A 20,881-nucleotide genomic window follows, 5' to 3' on the forward strand; every position below is an offset into this window, starting at 1 on the left:
AATAATTCAACTCTCTAAAAATCTATGCTATTGATTCTCATTCCTGTTCATCAGTAACTTCATTTATTTTTTTAAATGACATTCATCATTAAAAAAAAATAAGGCAGAAGGGACTCTATATTGTTGGAGAACAAATATGGGAATGGCATCAGGGGATTTAGGATCTGATCCCAGTTCTGATGGATTTTAAACCTGAGTTAGCTATTTCATTGCCTTGGGCCTTAACTTCCTCTTTGGTGAAATGAAGATATTCTATATATTGGAATATATATTTCTACCAGATCATTTCATAATATTATTTTTTATTTATAAAATGTCAGGCATTGTGTCAGTAATTTCACATTATAATTTTAATGACTCCTCACAACACTAAGCAAGTGAGTTATTATTGTCTCCAATTTACCAATAATGAAATTGAAGGAAAATTCAGAAATATCAAAGACTCTATGCTAATCCTATATAATAAAGAGGTAATATTCAAATTAACCCTCACACCCTCACAAAGATGGCTGCCTACGACCAGGCCAGCAGGGGGGTTAGTGAGGGATGACCAAACGACTGAACAAGCAGGCTGCGTGGGGTGACCAGGCCAGCAGGGGGGCAGTTAGAGGCGACTAGGCTGGCGGCGGGGGGGGGGCAGCTGGGGGCAACCAGGTTGGCAGGGGGGGTGGTAAGGGGTGACCAGGCTGGCAGGGGGGTTAGTGAGGGATGACCAAATGACTGAACAGCAGGCTGTGTGGGGCAATCAGGCCGGTGGGGGGGGGGGCATGAGGGGTGACCAGGCCAGCAGGGGGTGGCAGTTGGGGGTGACTAGGCCAGCAGGGGGGGCAGTTGGGTGTGATCAGCCTGGTGGGGGGGGGCAGTTAGGGGCAATCAGGCTGGCACACAGAAGCAGTGAGGGGCGATCAGGCCAGCAGGGGGAGGGCAGTTAGGGGCAACCAGGTGAGTGATTAGGAGCCAGCGGTCCATGATTGTGAGAGGGATGTCCGACTGCCGGATGGGGCCTAAACCGGCAGTCGGACAATCCCCGAGGGGTCCCCGATTGGAGAGGGTGTAGGCTGGGCTGAGGGAACCCCTCCCTCCGTGCATGAATTTCGTGCACTGGGCCACTAGTAAGTAATAAAGCTGAAAGTCAGTCCCTCTTCTGTGTGATTCTGAAGTCCATACTCTTTCCGCTGGGCCATGTTGTAAAGGGATGTGTAAAGGAATCAGGTAATAACTTGACCAAGTCATCTGGCTCACATGTGACAGAGCTGGGGTTCAAACAAGGCACCCTGGTTCTGTAGCCCATGCTTCATACCACTATGCTTGCTAAGTGACCTCTGATTAATGAGTGCAGTGGGAATCTGTTATTTTGCTTCCTACCATCCTTATGCCTTCTTCTATAGAGGGGCTCATTCTACAATTATAACTCTTGGCCATAGATGTCAGTCAGCCATGTCCTTACACAAAGATTAGTCAGCAAAAGTTACATGACCCAAGCAAGGCTGATCAGTGTTTCTCTATGAGGTTTAATGTGTATTCTCTCTTCCTCTGAATTCTTAAGTTGTATTATAAAGTGGGATTGGCATGTCAATGGGCATTTTGCCACCATATAGAAAGGAATTTTTGAGAATTAAGCCACCAGAACACAGGGATAGAGAAAGGGCCAGACTGTAGATACATAATTTGAACTTATGGATCCAGTCATTCTGGAATTAGATATGCCTTGGAATTCTTAGTTCCCCTTTTTGCTAATGCCAATTTGAGTTGGGTTTCTGCCATTTATAACAGAGCCCCGACTAAAACAACGGTGTTGGGTATGGCAAGTAATGAACAAAGAGTGTGGGATTGGCTAGGTCAGTATGGGGTTGTGGATAGTGAGGATTTTCCAGCTGAGAATTGGATATTCTTGCTATGCAATAGCAAGGCATCTTGTTAAAATGTTGCCTTGTTGTGTCTTGAGACTCTGACAATGGGCATACTAAGATTGAAGCTTTAGGGGACTTAGTAGGAAAATGTTGGGTGTTAGAATTTGTTGGCCATTTTTGCAGTCTTCAGTCAAATCCTGAAGAAATAGAAATGTGTCTATTGCTCCTTGGCTTGTAAGATGAGTGGTAAGATCATATTTTGCTAAAACAGGTACTTTCTGCTTCTATATGCCTCCCCAAATGGCAGAAGTTCAGCTCTGAGCCTTCTAGAGTTAGAAAAGTCTGTGTCAGCCAAGGCAGGAAGGTAAGAATCCTAGAGGGAAATAAGAATCCTTGTCTATTTCTATCTGAAGGCAAGATCTCAGGCCAATGATGCCATACCCAACAAAGGAGCACCATCCAATGAGATGCAGAGTGGGTGCAAAGAATGCTTTATTTGTGCCTTCCTGTTTTGTATTATTTCAAGCCGGATGGGGGCAGTAAGCTGAGGACTGAGCAGATGAGCAGAATAAGGAGGTTCTGCACTAAGATGCAGAAACCACAGCCAAGGATTAGATGTAAGAAAGCTACTTTATGAGATTTCTAGTTTTAATTACTCTTTCAGGGAGCTGACTAAATGTGAATTTACTGAAAGCCTAGGAAAATGTTAAGGGATATTGTCATGTCCATGAAATCCCAAACTGACCATTAAAAGCCTTTGATTAACCAAGGCCATTGTGAAGCTGCAAACTCCTATCTACATGAAGTAGGGTGCAAAAGGGAAATCTTTCCCCAAGTCCCTCCTGCATGTGACCACAGAGAAGAGTCATCACGGAAAGAGCTTCCAGAGAACAGAACAGGGGCAGCAGGTTGCTTGTGTAAAGGAAATCGGGCCACCTCAATGGCAGAGAGTCCTTGTTCTTCCTGAGCAGCAGGATCTGGTTTGCCTCGCGCATAAGTGCCCAGTTTCATTTTCAGTCTCTCCTTCCCTCAGAGACATTTTAAAGCAATTACTTCTCTTCTGCAGTGTATATGGGATGTGTTGTTGGTGGTTAAATTACCACTGAGTCCATAGATTGAGAAAGTTTAACCCTTTGCACTTGCTTGCTTTTTTCTCGATTCCTTTATTCTAATGCTAACCGTGTCGAGTCACACTCGACATCCGAGTGCAAAAGGTTAAGGAAGAAGTGCATTTGAACTAGAGGAATAGCTATCACCATGATCTTGTTGCTGACCTCCCAAAAACCTGACCATTCTTTGGGTTATGTCCCTTGGAGCAGTGGAAGGTGAGTAAGTTTTCAGTTGTATACATTATTTTGCATTATTTCATGCAGGAACATTTTAATGACTATGTGAGTGGGAAGAAGGGTGTGTCTGGATGCTGGACAGGTAAAATATGGACTACTGTTTGGGGACTACTTGATGGTTTGATGGAGAGAATTTAAACTACCATTGTAAAGATGTGCTATAATAAAAAGTGCATTGGATTAGGAATCAAGAAACATGGGATCCAAGCCTGAGTCTGATACACATAATCTTTCTGGGCAATTGTTAGGCTAGGTCAGTGCTGCCTGACCTACAGTAACAGAACGATAACATTCTGTGGTGGTAAGTAATGAACTAGCTTTGTGCACATGGCTGCTGGCTCGTGGCTGCCAAAGAGCAGAGGCCAAACCTTTAGGTGTCTGAACTCACCTTAAGAGCCATGGGCATTTCAATGATGTAAAGATCAACATAATCTAGCTGGAGGGTCTTGAGTGTCTTCTCCAGGTATGGGCGGACCCTCTCTGGTTCAAAATGCGTAGCCCACAGCTGAAAGAATAAAAAGGGGGTAGTGAACTAACATTCACGCTATTTAAAAATAATAATAATGTAGCTCTTTATTCTTTTTCCTATAAAATTTTTTTTATTGATTTCAGAGAGGAAGTGAGAGGGAGAGATAGAAACATCAATGATGAGAGAGCATCATTATTTGGCTGCCTCCTGCACGCCCCCTACTGGGGATCGAGCTTGCAATCTGGGCATGTGCCCTTGACCAAATCAAACCCAGGACTGCACCCCCCTGCTGGCCTGCTCATTCCCAACTTCCCCCACCCTGCCAGCCTGCTCACCCCCAACTGCTCCCTCTGCCAGCCTGCTTGCCCCCAACTGCCCTCTTTTCTGGCCTGTTCACCCACAACTGCCCCCCCCCCACCCACCAGCCTGATTGCCCTCAACTGTCCCCCCCCCCCCCCGCCGGCCTGCTTGCCCCAAACTGCCCCCCCTTGCCACCCTGATTGCCCCTAACTGCCTCTGCCTCTGCCCACCACCATGGCTTTGTCCAGAAGGTCTCCTGGTCTAATTAGCATATTACTCTTTTATTATATAGACTAGTGGCCCAGTGCATGAAATTCATGCACGGGGGGGAGGGGTGAAGGGGAGGGGGGAGTGTCCCTCAGCCCGGCCTGGACCCTCTCCAATCTGGGACTGCTGTGGGATCGGGCCTAAACTGGTAGTCGGACATCCCTCTTGCAATCTGGGACCGCTAGCTCCTAACCACTCACCTGCCTGCCTGCCTGATCACCCCTAACTACTCTGCCTGCCAGCCTGCTCACCCCTAACTGCCCCCCGTACCAGCCTGCTTTCTCCCAACTGCCCCTCCCCGCTGGCCTGCTCACCCCCAACTGCCCCCCCTGCCAGCCTGCTTGCCCCCATCTGCTCCCCCCCCACCAGCCTGATCACCCCCAACTGCCCTCCCCTCCTGGCCTTATCGCCCCTAACCGCCTCTGCCTTGGCCCCGCCACCATGGCTTTGTCCAGAAGGATGTCCGAAAGGTCTCCCGGTCTAATTAGCATATTACCCTTTTATTAGTATAGATAGCCAAGGTATGGAAGCAACCCAAGTGCTCATCAGTAGGTGAGTGGATAAAGAAGTGGTGCATATATGCAATGGAATATGACTCAGCCATTAAAAAGAATGAAATCTTGCCATCTGCAACAGCATGGATAAACCTACAGGGTATTGTGCTGAGTGACATAAGACAGAAAGAGAAAGGCAAATGTTATATGATTTCACTTATATGTGTAATCTAGAAAACAAAATAAATGAACAAGCAGAAATAGAAATAGACTCAGATGCAGAGAACATTTAGATGATTGCCAGAAGGGAGCAGAGTTGGGGGGATGCGTGAAAAACATGAAGGGATTAAGAAGTACAAATTAGAATGGTAGTTACAGAATAGTCATGGGGGTGTAAATAATATCAAAGGGAATATAGTCAATATGGAAACATTTGGAGAGCACCAGCTTAAGATTTAAAGTTTTACTCTACTGAGAGACTGTTTAATAATAAAATCTTTAGGCATTATAACTGTAAAGCTATAATAAAATGAAAGCTTCAAATTGATATTTTGGGACAGCGGCTCCATGTGGCCCCTTGGAATCATAACCCATAATTGGCTGGTGATTTGAAGAGTTGCAAACCCCTGGAGAACTTAGACGGAGACTGAGTGGGGAGCTGGGAGGAGGGGAGATCTAGGGAGAGGGTGAAATCAGAAGCAGTATCTTTTTTCTTTAGGTTCCTCAGGAGAATTGTATTACAAATTCTCTAAAGTTCTACAGCTTTATTCCTGCACAGCCGGGGCCTGTGAATATACATTCTTTATTCCCACTGGCTTTCATTTTAATCGTGATGTTTTATCTTTCTGAATGCTCTTCAATGGATAGTGGTATATAACACTGGAAGTTTAAATTACTCACAAGGTAGTGATCTAAACAAAAGGTGGTATATCCATACAATGGGATACTATTTGACCATGAAAAGATACATGTTACAACTTGGATGGACCTAGAAACATTATATTAAATGAAAGAAGCTAGACACAAATGGCCATATTGTATGATTCCATTTGTATGAAATGTCCAAAATAGGAAAACTATAGAGACAGAAAGTAGATAATGGTTGCTAGTGTCTGGGGAGTGGGAAAAACGGGAAGTGATTGCTAGTGGGCATGGAATTTTTTTTAGAGCGATGAAAATATTCTGAAATTAGGTAGTGGTTATGGTCATGCAACTTTTATGAATATACTGATAATTACTGATTCAAAATGGTGAACATTATGGTACATGAATTATAGCTCAATAAAGAATTGGTGATCTATGAACAAATAGGCACAAAAGAAAAAGAAGGCAGCTCATTTAAAGAAAACTTCAGAAAATGCTTCTGTAGTATGAACCATCTCCTCCTTTCCCTCCACTTCCCTAATTTTTGCTCCATAGACTTGATTCTTTGCATATTGTTCTAAATCCATGCCCAAGTATGAAGAAAGAGCTTTGCCTGAAGCCCACTTCAAGGGGCTTATTAGTCCCTAACATCTTGGCAAGAGTAAGGAAATTGGCAGTTGAAAATTCACTCCTCTTCTAGAGTCCAACATTCTTGGGCAGAGAAACGTGACATCAGGTCCATCATTAATATGAGGGGGTGAAGGGTGAAGGGAAGCTCTCACCTTTCCGCAGTAGAAAATATCCTCTCTCTTCACCCTTCCTTCTGCTATCTTCTCTCTGATGGCCTCCCCCACTTCGTCCTCATTCCGGTAGATGTAGGCCCCATCAATGTGCTGGTACCCAACATCGATGGCCATCTTAACTGATGTCTTACAGCTCCCCTTAGAGGTCTGAAATAACAAAAGGTTGAGGTTTGGGAGAAAAGGAATTTGTCTTTAGTCCAATCATTATCAATCAAGACACTTGGCTGTACATTGTTTTAGAGTGAAAATGACAAATTCCCAGTTCCATGCTGTTGTGATTGGAAGATGGTATCTAGAGGCTGGAGAAACTGACCTTCTAGGGAGTGTCCCATCCTCAGTGGGAGACTCCATCCATCCCAGGTCTGCCCTTAGCTTTGTGGTTTCAGAAATGTGACTTGATCAATGTTACCAGTGATAAGAATTTTCATGGTATCCATGCTATAGGATGGCACAGTTCATTGACAAAGGCTCAGTTATAAATCAAAGGTTTGGGTGAATAAACTGAGATACAGCCACAGAATGGAATACTAACAGGTGGTAAAAAGGAATGTACTATTGATACACACAGCAACCTGGATGATATCAAATAAGTATACCGAAGAAAAGAAGCAAGACCAAAAAAGAATACTTTATGATTTCATTTATAAAATGCTAGAAAATGAAAACTAATCTATAGTGAGATGCAGATCAGTATTGCCTGGGGTGGGGGTTGTAGACATGGAATCACAAGGAAACTTGGCAGTGATGAATACATTCAACCGTTTTGATTGTGATGATGGCTTCATGGGTGCATACATGTGCCAGATGCATAGATTGTATACTTTAAATATGTGCATTGTTTTGTATGTCAATTATGCCTCAATAAAGATGGGGGAGAAAGGTTGTTGAGCAGCATCCTAGATTTTTCAGTATATATACTTACCAAATTTGGTAGCCAAAACTTTGTTCATTTTATTAATCTGCATGAAGCAGAGTGAGAATATCCTCTCCCCTGTACATTGACAGGAATAGAAACAAAACAAACAAAAAACACCTGAAAAATTCTTGACACTTGAGTTATAAGTTATCCATTTTTCAGATTACACATAAATTACTATTCTTTAGTTATGAAGACATTTTATTTATTTTTATTGAAGTAACATTGGTTAATAACATTATATAAATTTCAGGTGAATAACCTTATAATTTGGTACCTGTATACGCTATTGTGTGTTCACCACCAAAAGTCTAGTTTCCTTTCGTTATGATATATTTGACCCCTTTTCCCCATCTTCCTCTCCCCCAACCACCTTCCCTTCTGGTAACCAACCATTCTGTTGTCTGTATGTATGAGTTTGTTTTTGTTTTGTTAGTTCATTACTTTTACTTTTTTTGTTTTATATTCTACATATGAGTGGTTTGGGCCTTTTCTGTCTGACTTATTTCACTTAGCATAATACCCTTAAGATTCATTCATATTGTGAAAAATGGCAATATTTCATCTTTTTTATGGCTGAGCAATATTCCTTCATGCTTATCTACTATGTCTTCTTTAGCTATTTACTCACTAATAGACACTTAGGTTGTTTCCAGTCTTGGCTATTGTAAATAATGATGCAGTTAACATATATATATATATATATATATATATATATATATATATATATATATATATTCTTTAGATGAATACCCAAAAGAGGAATTGCTGAGTCATATGGTATTTCTATTCTTAATTTTTTGAGGAAACTCCATAGTGCTTTCATAATGGCTGCACCAATTTACAATCCCTCCAACATTGTACAAGGGTTACATGTGAAGGGTTTTCTTCATATCCTCCTCAACACTTGTTATTTCTTGTCTTTTTGAAAGCAGCCATTGAATAGGTGTGAGATGATATCTCATTGTGGTTTTGATGTGCATTTCTCTAATTAGTGTGTTGAACATTTTTGTTATTGGATCCTTTTTCATAAATTAGCTGCCCATACATCCATACATATGTGGATTTATTTCTCAGATCTCAGTTATGATCTCTTGGCCAGTTTTTTCATTTTTAAAAATTCTGAGTTTTCTCTCCTCTTCCACGTGAATCATTTCTAGATTTCTGTCTTCAGCCTCACTAATCCTCTCTTCCATGTGGTTTGTCCTTTCCTAATGTTTTCTAATGCATTCTTCACTTCATTTACTGAGTTCTTCGGCTCCAGACTTTCTGTTTGGTTATTTTTTATAGTTTAAATTTCTTTGGTAAATTACTCCTTTGGTTTGTTAATTTTATTCCTGAGCTCATTGACCTGCCTTTCTGAGTTTTCTTGTATATCACTGAGTTTCTTCATGACTGCTATTTTGAATTCTATATTATTTAGATAACTCTATCTTCCATGACTGAGTTTGGTTTCTGGAGAATTGTTATTTCCTTTCTGTGTTACCATGTTACCTTAATTGTTCATGGTACTCGATGGGTTGTTCATCTGCTGGAACATTTAAAGTAGTGAATATCTTTCTTATTTAGGTACTGTTTTGACTTTAACAATTCAGCAGGTTGATAATTAGAGGTCTTTGTTTTGTCTTCCAGTAGATGGTGCTCTAGTACAAGCTTCTGTTTTCTCTTACCGATTCTACTTGCCCCTGGGGTGGGGGGTCATCACTATGGTCAAGGGAGTTGCCACCTCTGGTGATTGTTCCGCTGTGTTCTGTTCCTCTGGGTCTGGAGGCCCTACTACTATGGTGTGAGGATGTGGTGGGTGAGGGGAGAGTTTGCTTTGTGAATCCAGTGCTAGGTTACCCGGTTCCCTTCCTGGCTGGTGTCACTGCGCTATATATAGCTGGGAGACCAGAGACATGTCTTTGCTTTTGCTACCAGGCTCCACTGCAGTAAGCGGGGAGGAGGTAGGTTCAAAGGTGCCAATGCTGTTTCTATCCCTCTTACTCTCCACTGGGCCATAGTGTGAGGGCTCCACCCTGACTCCTCCACCACTACCCCATTAGCTGGGGCCACAGGCTAGCCATGGTGGCTGTGGAACCACATCTTCAGACACCATCCCTGCTTTCTCCCTCATCTTGCCTCTTTAAGTGTTCCAGTACACCCTCCTCCAGATGTACCAATGTGTGTATCTCTCATGCTTGCTAGTGTGTTGAACAGAGTAACTTTTGTTGCATTAAAGATGTCTGATTAGTTGTAGATTTAAGGGAAGAATTACATGGGTCTATATATTCCACCATGATGCTCTGTGATGACATTTTAAATATTAAAAAGGTGTGTCTCAATAAACAGATGGCCGATAGATATATGGAAGGATGCTCAGTGTTACTAATCATTAGGGAACTGCAAATTAAATCACAATTAGATATCACCTTGCACCTGTCAGATTGGCTATCATTAAGAAATCAACAAACAACAAGTGTTGGCAAAGATGTGGAGTAAAGGGAACCCTCATGCATTGTTGGTGGGAATTGCAAATTGGTGCAGCCACTATGGAAAACTGTGGAAGTTCCTCAATATAATAAAATAGAACTGCCTTATGACCCAGTAATTCCATTTCTGGGTATGTGTCTGATGAAACCCAAAATATTGGTTCAAAAAGATAAATGTATTCTTATCTTCATTGCAGCACTATGATTCCATAGCCAAGATATAGAATCAACCTAGGTGTCCATCAGTAGATGACTGGATAAGGAAGATGAGGTACAAATATACAATGAAAGAATAAAAAAATCCAATAAAAAAGAATTAAATGAAAGCCATAAAAAAGAATTAAAGTATACCATCTGTGACAGCATGAATGGATCTAAAGGGTATTTTCCTAAGTGAAATAAGTCAGCCAGAGAAAGCCAAATACCATATGATTTCACTTAAATGTGGAACCTAAAGAACAAAATAAATGAACAAATAAAATGGGAATAGACTTAGAGATACAGAGAACAAATTGATGGTTGCCAGATGGGAGGGGTTTTTGTGGGGACTGGGTGAAAAAAGTGAAGGGATTAAGTACAAATAGGCAGTTACAAAATAGTCACAGGGATGTAAAATACAACAGAGGGACTATAGTCAATAATATTGTACTAACTATGTAGGGTGCCAGGTGGGTACCCAGGTGGGTATTATTGGGGTCATCACTTCAAAAATTACATAAATGTCTAATCACTATACTATACTCTTTTTAAAATATATATATTTTATTGATTCCAGAGAGGAAGGGAGAGGAAGAGAGAGATAGAAACATTAATGATGAGAGAGAATCATTGATCGGCTGCCTCCTGCACCCCCCTCCCCACTGGGGATCGAGTCCACAACCCAGGCATGTGTCCCCAGCCGGAATCGAACCTGGGACCCTTCAATCCCCAGGCCAATGCTCTATCCACTGAGCCAAACCAGCTAAGGCACTATACTATATTCTTGAAACTAATATAATATTTAATGTCAACTGTAATTGGAAAAAAAATGTCTCTCTTATTTAGTTTCATTTTTTCTTAATGAGAAACAATCCTTGATGGAGAGTTCTTTGAAGATAAACACATATCCTCATCAAATAAAATTTTCAAATTATATTTTAGGTTTTGTGTATGGGAGAGGTTTAATCCTATTTGTTGATTTTTACTGATCTCAAATTAAGATGATCATTCTCATCTCTTTCACAAATATTGAGAAGTACTTGTGCTTGCTTCAAAAATTTCAATGTTCTCACCAAATGCTTGACAAATCATATCAGACCTGTGAAATCTGACTCACAGCTATTGATTTGTTGTAAAATGAGTGAGGCAAGAAATTTCTTGTATTTCTAGTGGCTTTTTAGTCCGCGGCTGACATACAAGGTCTTAGGGAGCATTAATTATATTTCCCCCCCTATTTTAGCAGAAAGTTAGTATTATTGAGAAAATAAGTGATATGAAAAATGAACAAAGTGGCTGCACAGATGGTATTAGACAAAGGATTCATAGTAACAAATATCAAATAGTTGGAGAAAGAAACACACCTTCTAGAACCTCTTTGATTGATTATATAATTAATAGGGCTTGAACAGAAATTGAAGCCAAAAAGAACCCCAAACTGTAAAATAAGATGTTATGAAAGACAGCCCAGAAATAAACTCATGCCTTTATGAGTCAATTAGTATTTCACAAAGGAGGCAAGAACATACAATAGTCTTATACAATAAATGGTGTTGGGGAAACTGGACAGATACGTGCAAAAAAATGAAAATAGACCACTAACTTACACTACACACAAGAATAAACTCCAAATAGATTAAAGACTTAAATGTTAGACTCGAAACCATAAAAATCCTAGAAGAAAACATAGGGAGGAAAATCTAAGACATTTCTCATAGCAATATTTTTTTCTGATATATCTCCTTGGGCAAGGGAAACAAAAGGAAAATAAACATATGTGACTACATCAAACTACAAAGTTTTTGCACAGCAAAGGAAACCAACAGAATGAAAAGATAACACTCTGCATGGGAGAACATATTCACCAGTGATACATCTGATCATTTGATACATCTGATAAGGGGTTATGTCTAAAATTTATAAAAAACAGAAAACTCAACATCAAAAAGCAATCCAATTAAAAAATTGGCAGAGGACCTGAATAGACACTTCTAAGGATGTACAGATAGCCAAGAGCTATATGAAAAGATAGATGCTCAACAGCACTAATCATCAAAGAAATGCAAATTAAAACCACAATGAGATATCACCTCACACCTGTCAGAATGGCTATTATCAATAGGATCAAATTTCATCCTCTAGGATATAACATATATTCTAGGGCCATGGTCGGCAAACTGTGGCTCGTGAGCCACATGCAGCTCTTTGGCCCCTTGAGTGTGGCTCTTCCACAAAATACCACGGCCTGGGCGAGTCTATTTTGAAGAAGTGGCGTTAGAAGTTTCAGTTTAAAAAATTTGGCTCTCAAAAGAAATTTCAATCTTGTACTATTGATATTTGACTCTGTTGACTAATGAGTTTGCTGACCACTGTTCTAGGGCAACATCTTTTGTATAGTGTTGTGCCCCCAATAAGTACAATATGTGAGTCTGAAAACCCTGTAGTGGTGATTCATCTTAGCATCACTCCCTTTTACCCACTTGGAAAATGTGTGCTTCCCATCCCTAAATTTTAGGCTCTGAGGATCTAAAGGTCCTAATTCCCAGGTGAAACCAGCCTCCTTATTGTAATGGAAAGAGTTGCCATATGGGAGGGGTAAGATACCCTATCATCACAAGGTGATAGGTGAACCAATGATACACTCATAACCAATTATGATTGTTAACGGACAGGGCAGCAGCCATGACTTGAGAGGGTAGTTGACTAGGGATTCAGACAACTCAGGGATGAGGATTTGGGACATAATACTAGGTAAGTCACCCAGACTAGCAGAGATATTGGCTAAGGGTACAGGGAACTTAGAATGGGTATTCTGGGAGGAAGACAATAAGTAGAAGTTACAATTGAAGACAGCTTTAGTGGCAAGGGCTGTATTCATCCTACTAACCTACCTCTTTTAAATTTTTCCCAGGAAACAGACCAAACAGAATTCTGGGAGAGCTGTTCCCAGGGGCGAATTTAGCATATAAAAGCAGTAGGTGCAATTGACAGCAGGGATAGAACATAGAACATAGAACATGTCATAATGAACGGCATGTCCTCAGTCATCAGAAGTGTTGGCTGCTCATTACTCACATCTGGTTCCCTCTGTGGATGACACAGGTATAAAGGCCTGATGCCCTTACCTGAACTCAGCACAACTCTGTGGCACCATTCCCATTCCAGAACTCCCTGTGGTATTGCTGAGCAACTGCATCGCAGTTCAACTGTCCCCACTGCACGCACCCTTACAGGTCTGGTCTCTGAGAGTACTCTCCAATAAGCCTCCTGCGTGCGAATCTCCTTCTCGGAGTCTGTTCCCAGATTTCCCAATTTAACACTTGGGTAGAGAAGGATATCTTAAACAAGCCACAGAAAGTACTAATGGTAAATTAAAGAGTGCTAAATGTGAGCACATTAAAATTGGGAATGGAAATTATATGACTGCTTTGGAAATTATCTCTATTGACATTATCTACTAGGAATGAAGATACTGATACTCATTGGCATAGCATTTCCACTCCTAACAATATACCTTAGAAGAACTCACACGCAGGTCCAGTAAGATCTGTGTGAGATCCTTTGCAGCAACATTGCCTGTAAAGTCCCAGACTGGAAGCAATACAAATGCCCACCAACAGTAAAATTGATCCTGGTAAGTTATAATTAAATATTATATAGCAATAAATATGGTCAAAGACATGATTAATAACATGGGTGAATCTTATAGCATATTTAGAAAAAGAGGCAAGACAAACAATAATGCATTCAGTATGTTTCCATTCATAGAAAGTCTAAAAATTATCAAAATTAAAATGCATTGTTAGAAATGCATATTAAAATTGTGCCACCCTTAGAAAAGAGTAAGAGAATAATTGCCATAAAAGTTATGAGAGCAATTACCTCTTGAGAAAGAGAGTGTTTTGGACTAGGAAGGGCACAAGAGAGCTTCTGGGGTTTGGGAAATTCTGATTTTGAATCTGGATGGTGATACACAAATGTTAGTTTTAAAAGTATTTGCCCCTCTCTAAGTGCATATATAATTCAAAAATTTAAATGTTAAAAAAAAAGGTGGTAGATAAAAAGGGGGGGTGGGGAATTTAAAAACTTTAGATCCAAAGAATGTAGTATCCTTGGCCTGAAACATTACTTTTTGATCTTAAATATAGTACTATTCACTCTCTCTTTTGCCTGAATCCAATTGGTTGCCAAGCTTTGTAGAGTTTATTCTAATAATTTGTAGCCTTCAGCCAAGTTAGTTCTTTCCTAGGCTTCAGCCAAATTACTATCCTCCTAGCCAGCAACCAAGTTGAAGTCTTTATTTTTTGCCTGATTTATTATAGTAACCCTTTCACTTGATCTCTATATATTCTATATCTTCTCATTTTAATTTATTTTAACTTATATTTTCTTCCTGATATTGTTTCATGACTCTGTACTCCCTCCCCCCCCCACAACCCCCCCACCCCAAACCACATTTTGTAGCTTGTTGGGCGGCATTCGTTGCTTCCGGAGAGGAATGACATAACATGCAGAAGTCAGTTTTTGGTGTTTGATTTCTAAAAGCCAAGGCTGCCGTGGCAGGATTGTGAGTGTGAAGGGGTCCAGGTACCGGAAAGGACTCAGGATACACCCTACCCTCTAAGTAAAAATAAAACACCAACTGATTTTTTTTCTTTGTTCCTTGACCCTTAAAATATTAGATCATATTGCATTTTATAAAAATATAAATAAGTTGCCATTAGTTAAAAATTACTTTACAGTATTCTCTGAAAATAAATATTTCTTGAACTGAATGGTAAGGTGCCTGGGGCAGGGAGAGGAAAGGGAAAGGGAAAAGCCCAGGTGTGCTCCCTGGAGGGAGAGCCCCTGGCAGATTCTTTCAGTGATCCAACTCTGAGCAGGCTCCCTGAGCTCTTCCAACATGCACTTCCATGCTCATCTCTGTATTGGCCAATTTGAGCAAAATCCTGCTAAGTCACTTTAGCAACACACCCCATCCTCCATATCTGATCACCTTTGATGTCTAATCAGGTTTCTTCCTCATCCTCCCCCATTCCCCAATGATTCTGGTCACCCAGCTTTGTCTTCAGCAAGAATCCTGTTGGGTCAGTTTAGCCAGAATCACCTTCTTACCCCTGATATTTCCTCTTAGTCATTTTCTATCCACTAACCCCCATCCTGCTCCTTGGCTATAGATTTCCACTTGCCTGTGCTGTGTTCAGAGGTGAGCCCACTGTCTCCTACTGCAAAATTCCATCACAGTAGTCTCTATATCCACCAAAACAGTCCCTCTCCCGAGTCTAATCTTTCTTACCATGCTTTAACAAGTGCCATTGAATAATTATTTTCCTTTAACACCCATTCCCAGTATAAAAAAATAATACTTGACATAAGAACAACACTTTGCCTTCCCCAGCTGAAACAGGGTTCCCTGGATTGAGAGGGAGAGGAGAATTAAATGAACATTGAGGAGAACGCAAGGAATATCTAAAGGATGGCATAATTCTGAGGAGTTCTGAGTCGTGTGCCCCCTCCTCCAGCCCAGGGGCAGAATGGACTTGATGTTTCAGGTTGGTACTCATTAAGGGCTTGGACTTCGTGTGCCTTTGCCCCATATGCAAAGCTTTTGGCTCTCTCTCCAGAATGTGAACACTATTTGCATATACAGGAATCTCAGCCAGGGCCAGTCAGGAAGAACTACTGGATCAATTATGACCCAATCCACCTTCCTGAGGCCACTCCTTTCCCTTAGCTTCACATTTCTTGAGCCACCCCATAACTAGATTTTTCGTTGTTACTTTTATCTTTGAACATGTGTTATCCCTCTTAAAGTGCTTCAGCTTTGTCTTCTATGTTGGTTATATGTGTATTTGTTTTTGCTGCCTTAGTCATCCATGTACAGATTTTAAATTCCTTATTTCTAGACCATTGTTTTAATTCCCGTGTTATGTACAAAAATGTCTCACATGTGGTAGGCACACAATAAATACTTATTGAACTGAATTATTGGCCATTTTCCAAAATATTTACCATTGGTCCTGGAGTTGTATCCCTTGCACACCTATTAATATTCTTGAGCTTTACTTGGAGTTTGTTTTTTATTAATATTAGCTATTAACTCCATGAGCTGATATTGATAAAAAGTGAATTAATTTCTGCCCCATCAGAATGGCTCTGTGGTTGAACATCAACCTATGAACCAGAGGTCACAGTAGGATTCCCAGGCAGGGCACATGCCTGGGTTGCAGGCTCAATCCCCAGTGCAGGGCATGCCGGAGGCAGCTGATTGATGATTCTCTCTCATCATTGATATTTCTATCTCTTTCCCTCTCTGTTCCTCTCTGAAATCAATAAAAATATATATATTTTAAAAAGTGAATTAATCTCTATCAAAGCAAAAAAAAAAAAAAAAGAAAAAAGAAAGAAAAGAAACAAGACTCAAGACTCTTGCCTATCAGACTTACCCAGATGGAACTATGGGGAGAGAGACAGAAATAAGGGAGATTTGTTGGAGGCTGTTATAGATGATTTTACCCCTGCATAAAAGCATTCATCCCTGAGTGAAAGCATTTTGGGAAGCTTTCACAGAGAAAAGTCACATAGATAATTTGTACACTTTTAGTTTTTTTTCATTAGTGATCATCAGATGAGGTAATGCACAGAGTGCCTAGTGCCACTAAACGTTGGTTCACCTCAAATTCCCTAATCCACAGGCATGAAACAAACACCCTTAGAAGAAAGTTGGTAAGAAAAAAAATATTTGTAAGTCAGGAGAAGCAGGGCTGGTAAGCCTCACACAGCTCCATAAAACTGTCTTCCCACAGTTCCAGTGAAATGTAAACCAGGCAGAAGCTGAAGGAGACAATGTAGGTCTTCCTTATTTTAGCCTCCCATCTCTGCTCCCACCCCATCTACCCCTGAAGACAAACCCAAATCTTTGCTGGGTTCCCTGCTGCCCTCTAACTTCTGTATCACAACTGAACAGGATCCCAGGACAAATATTGACTGGCTTGACTTTGTACACAAAACATGAATGAGTTCCAGTTAAAGAGTTACCTCAACCCAGTGTTCATTTTGTATCACTTGTGGAATGAAAGGTTTAGAAAAGGCTCTCTGGCATGTTTAATGGAGAAAGACTAAATTTTGTCGTCACCTCTAGGAATAAGACTGATTTTGAAGTTAAATCTAATTTAGTACTTTCATGTCAGGGTGACTGACTTGGGGACAAATGGTTCTAAGCCTCTACCTCATCAGCCCTGGGTAGATGATAAAGGAATTTTCATTTTTTGGCTTGGAAGCCATGAGCCTGCTCTATCTGAGATACTCCGTTCTCCCCACTCCCATCTTGCCCATTAATCCCAGCTCTACCCTTTTCCTCTTCCCTAAATCTTTTGTATACATCTTGTGTATTTTTCTTCACATTAGAGTTTTTGTGAGACATACCATTAACTCTATATTATTTTAAAACTGGTAATATTTCTGATCACAAATGTGGTTTGTGCACACATGATTTTCATTTCTAGTAGTATCCCTCTTATGTCATATTCTTTAATTGGTATATGTCATACCTTGTGAAGTAACTTCCAGCTCTTTTTGGAAAATGGCACATGACTGCTTTTGAATGTCTCTAACTCATAGCATTTATATATCCTAGGATACATATTTCAGGGCATATATTCCTAGATACTTTCATATATAGAAATATACACAGCCCTGATGGGTTTGGCTCAGTGGATAGAGAATCAGCCTGCAGACTGAAGGGTCCCAGGTTCGATTCTGGTCAAGGGCATGTACCTTGGTTGCAGGCACATCCCCAGTGGGGGGTGTGCAGGAGGCAGCTGATCGATGTTTCTCTCTCATCGATTTTTCTAACTTTCTATCCCTCTCCCTTCCTCTCCATAAAAATCAATAAAATATATTTAAAAAACTATAATTAAAAAAAGAAATATACACAGAAAGTCATAGTTAGAAATATGCAGCTTCATTGATATAAGATATATTCATAACAGGCAATATTGTATAGGGATTAGACAGAGCATACAATCTGACCCCAAACTTCATTGGTTCAAATCCCTATTCTGTTCCTTTGCATTATAAATTTGGAGCAATTTATTTAATCTCTCAGTTTTCTCATCTATATAATTGCGTAAACTGGTATCTCATTCATAATGTTGTGAGAATTAAATTAGAAAATGCATCTAATGTGAAGCACTTCCTGGCACATGCTTAAGTGTTCAGAAAGTTTTAGCTATTATTATTGCATCCATTTGCATTTCATGTTCTCTGATGCTCACAGACATATGCATCCCCTTTCACAAACTCATTCCCTAATTTGACAAGCATTAGGTGAACACCTGTTACCTACTAGACACTATGCTGGGAGTACAGACCTAAACAAGACAGTCTCTTTCCTAATGGGTTTCAGTCTTGTGGGGAAGATCGCAGAGAAACAATGATTACAATACAGTATGATTAGTGCTACAATAGAGTTGAGCATAAGGGGCTGTGTGAACAAGCAGGAGGGGCAAACTGTGGTGGCTGGGACATGGGATTCTAGGCTGTGTTACATTTACACAATGGAAAATTACTTGGCCATAAGAAAGAATGAAATTATGCATAAGCCTAGAGGATATTATGCTAAGTAAATAGGTCAGCAGAGAAAGACATACCATGTAATTTCACTTACCTGTGGAATATAAAGCATAAAAGAACAAACAAAACAGAAATAGACTCATAGATACAGAGCGGGGGTGGGGCTGCTGGGTGAGAAAAGTGAAGGGATTAAGAAGTATTAATCAGTAGTTATAAAATAGTCACAGGGTTATAGAGTACAGCATAGGGAATCCTACTTAATAATAGACAAATATAATAGACAAATACGCAAATTGACTGTACCTTCGCTATGCCCACGATTGGCCAGGAGGCGCAGGGGGGGGCGGGACTCGGGGTGGCCGATTGGGCTGGCGGAACGCTGAGCTCTCAGTTTTGCTCTGAGCTCATCATCTGCGCCATGGCTGTGCTGCGGCACAGAAGGGGCCTCTAGGGCAGCGAGCTCACGTCCCGCCGCGGACCATCAAAAGCGGGGGAGCTGGGTGCCTGTCCACTCTGGCACCAGGCGCGGCGGAGGCTTCTGAAAGGCCTGGTGCACCATCGGACAGGCACCCAGTTCCCCCGTGATCGAAAGCGAAGGCGTGTAGGGGACCCTACACGTGCATGATTTAATCATGCACTGGGCCTCTAGTATAATCAATAATATTGTAATAACTATGTATGGTGCCAGATGGGTACTTGAAATATCAGGGAACCACTTTGTAAAGTGTATGATTATCGAACCACTATGCTATATACCTGAAAGTAATACAAAATAATATTGGATGTAAACTATAATTGAAAAAGAAAATTAAAACCAACAAAAAAAAATTTAACCATTTCCTTTCTTGTGTTTTCAGAGCGATCCTTTTTGTATTTTTAGGGTACCATTTACTCTCATCGTCATTGTCCAATAATTAATTATTAAAAAGTGTACTTTTCACCCTGGTCCTGGTGGTTGGGTGTAGTCCCATGCACCAGAGGTCACAGGTTCAATTAATAGTCAAGGTTGATGGGTTGCTGGCTTGACCCCCAGTAGGGGACATACAAGAGACAGCTGATTGATGTTTCTCTCTTATCATTGATGTTTCTATCTCTCCTTCTCCCTTCCTCTCTCTCTAAAATCAATAAAAACGTATTTTAAAAATAAAAATAAAAAGTGTGTCTCTCCTGTTAGATTTTTAATTCTCAGGCAGCAAGACTATTTTCTTCATATTTGAAGTTTCTGGAGCTTAGTGCTTCATACATGGTAGGTTTTCACTGGATGTATTTTAGACTGAACTATATGTGCTCAAATATGAACTTAAAAAAATCACAGGCCATAAACTCAGTAATTTCACGTGCCTAAGATCAATAAAATAATAAGCATCCAGCTGAATTTTAGTAAATAAAGCAGAAAGGTCCCATTCTCTAATCCAAGATCATTTTAAATCACAAATTGATTTAGTTTAATGTTTGGCTCAATACTCATTCAGCCAAACAATAGCCCTTGGAGGTTGCTTTCATTATTACAAAAAGTGAATCAATGAGATCTATTCAAAATGAATTGCAGATTATACTTTAGAAAAGTTTCTTATTAAAAAACAAAACAACACAGAAAGAGAGAGAAACTTACCAATTTAGGCTCTGAGTAAGTACCAAGCCCAATGATAGGAATACTGTTTCCATCACTTAGAGGTATGCGGTGATTTGCTGCTGTGAGGTCCATTCTGGAGAGCCTAGGACTTCAGATTTCTACGAGTGATTCTGAACACTTTTGAACAGGTGTCCTAGGGCCTATTTAATCAAAGAAATGAGGGCCAGAGGGAGGAGCAGTGGGAGGGAAGAGAGATTGACAGATCTATTTCTCAACCTGTTTTCTTCCAGGTTGTTATGGAAATACTGTGATTGTCCTTTGAACTTTACCAGAGACATAAGAATAACTCATTGAGAGTTTATGCTTACTTAAGGTGACCAGATTTTAACATTGGTAAAGTGGGACACCATTGACCGGGGGGGGGGGGGGGGGGGGGGTGTTCTTTTTAGATATATTTTATTGATTTTTTTACGGAGAGGAAGAGAGAGGGATAGAGAGTTAGAAACATCGATGAGAGACAAACATCGATCAGCTGCCTCTTGCACACCCCCTACTGGGGATGTGCCCACAACCAAGGTACATGCCCTTGACCGGAATCGAACCTGGGACCCTTGAGTCCGCAGGCCGACGCTCTATCCACTGAGCCAAACCGGTTTCGGCCCAGGGCGGGGGGGTTCTTGATTAAAAATTTGGTCTATATTGTAATCGCTTTTAGTTTTTTTAATAAAAGGAAATTCACTTCTTAGATCATCATTGAAT

General features: G+C 40.6%; 1 protein-coding gene across 2 annotated transcripts in view; it reads right to left on the reverse strand.

Moving 5' to 3' along the window:
• LOC307108414 (aldo-keto reductase family 1 member D1) overlaps positions 1-20,287 on the reverse strand; it is a 45,666-nt gene extending 25,379 nt beyond the window's left edge. For both annotated transcript variants that reach the window (XM_079786398.1, XM_079786397.1), the window contains exons 1-3: positions 20,162-20,287; positions 6,373-6,540; positions 3,585-3,701 (exon numbers count right to left, since the gene is read on the reverse strand). In XM_079786398.1, the coding sequence (XP_079642524.1) occupies positions 3,585-3,701; positions 6,373-6,540; positions 20,162-20,254 (378 nt within the window). In that variant the 5' untranslated portion in view covers positions 20,255-20,287. The remainder of the gene's footprint in view (positions 1-3,584; positions 3,702-6,372; positions 6,541-20,161) is intronic.
• Between the last annotated feature and the right edge of the window lie 594 nt (positions 20,288-20,881).

The sequence above is a fragment of the Cnephaeus nilssonii genome, assembly GCF_951640355.1.
Source record: "Cnephaeus nilssonii genome assembly, chromosome: 12".
Classification (NCBI taxonomy): domain Eukaryota; kingdom Metazoa; phylum Chordata; class Mammalia; order Chiroptera; family Vespertilionidae; genus Cnephaeus; species Cnephaeus nilssonii.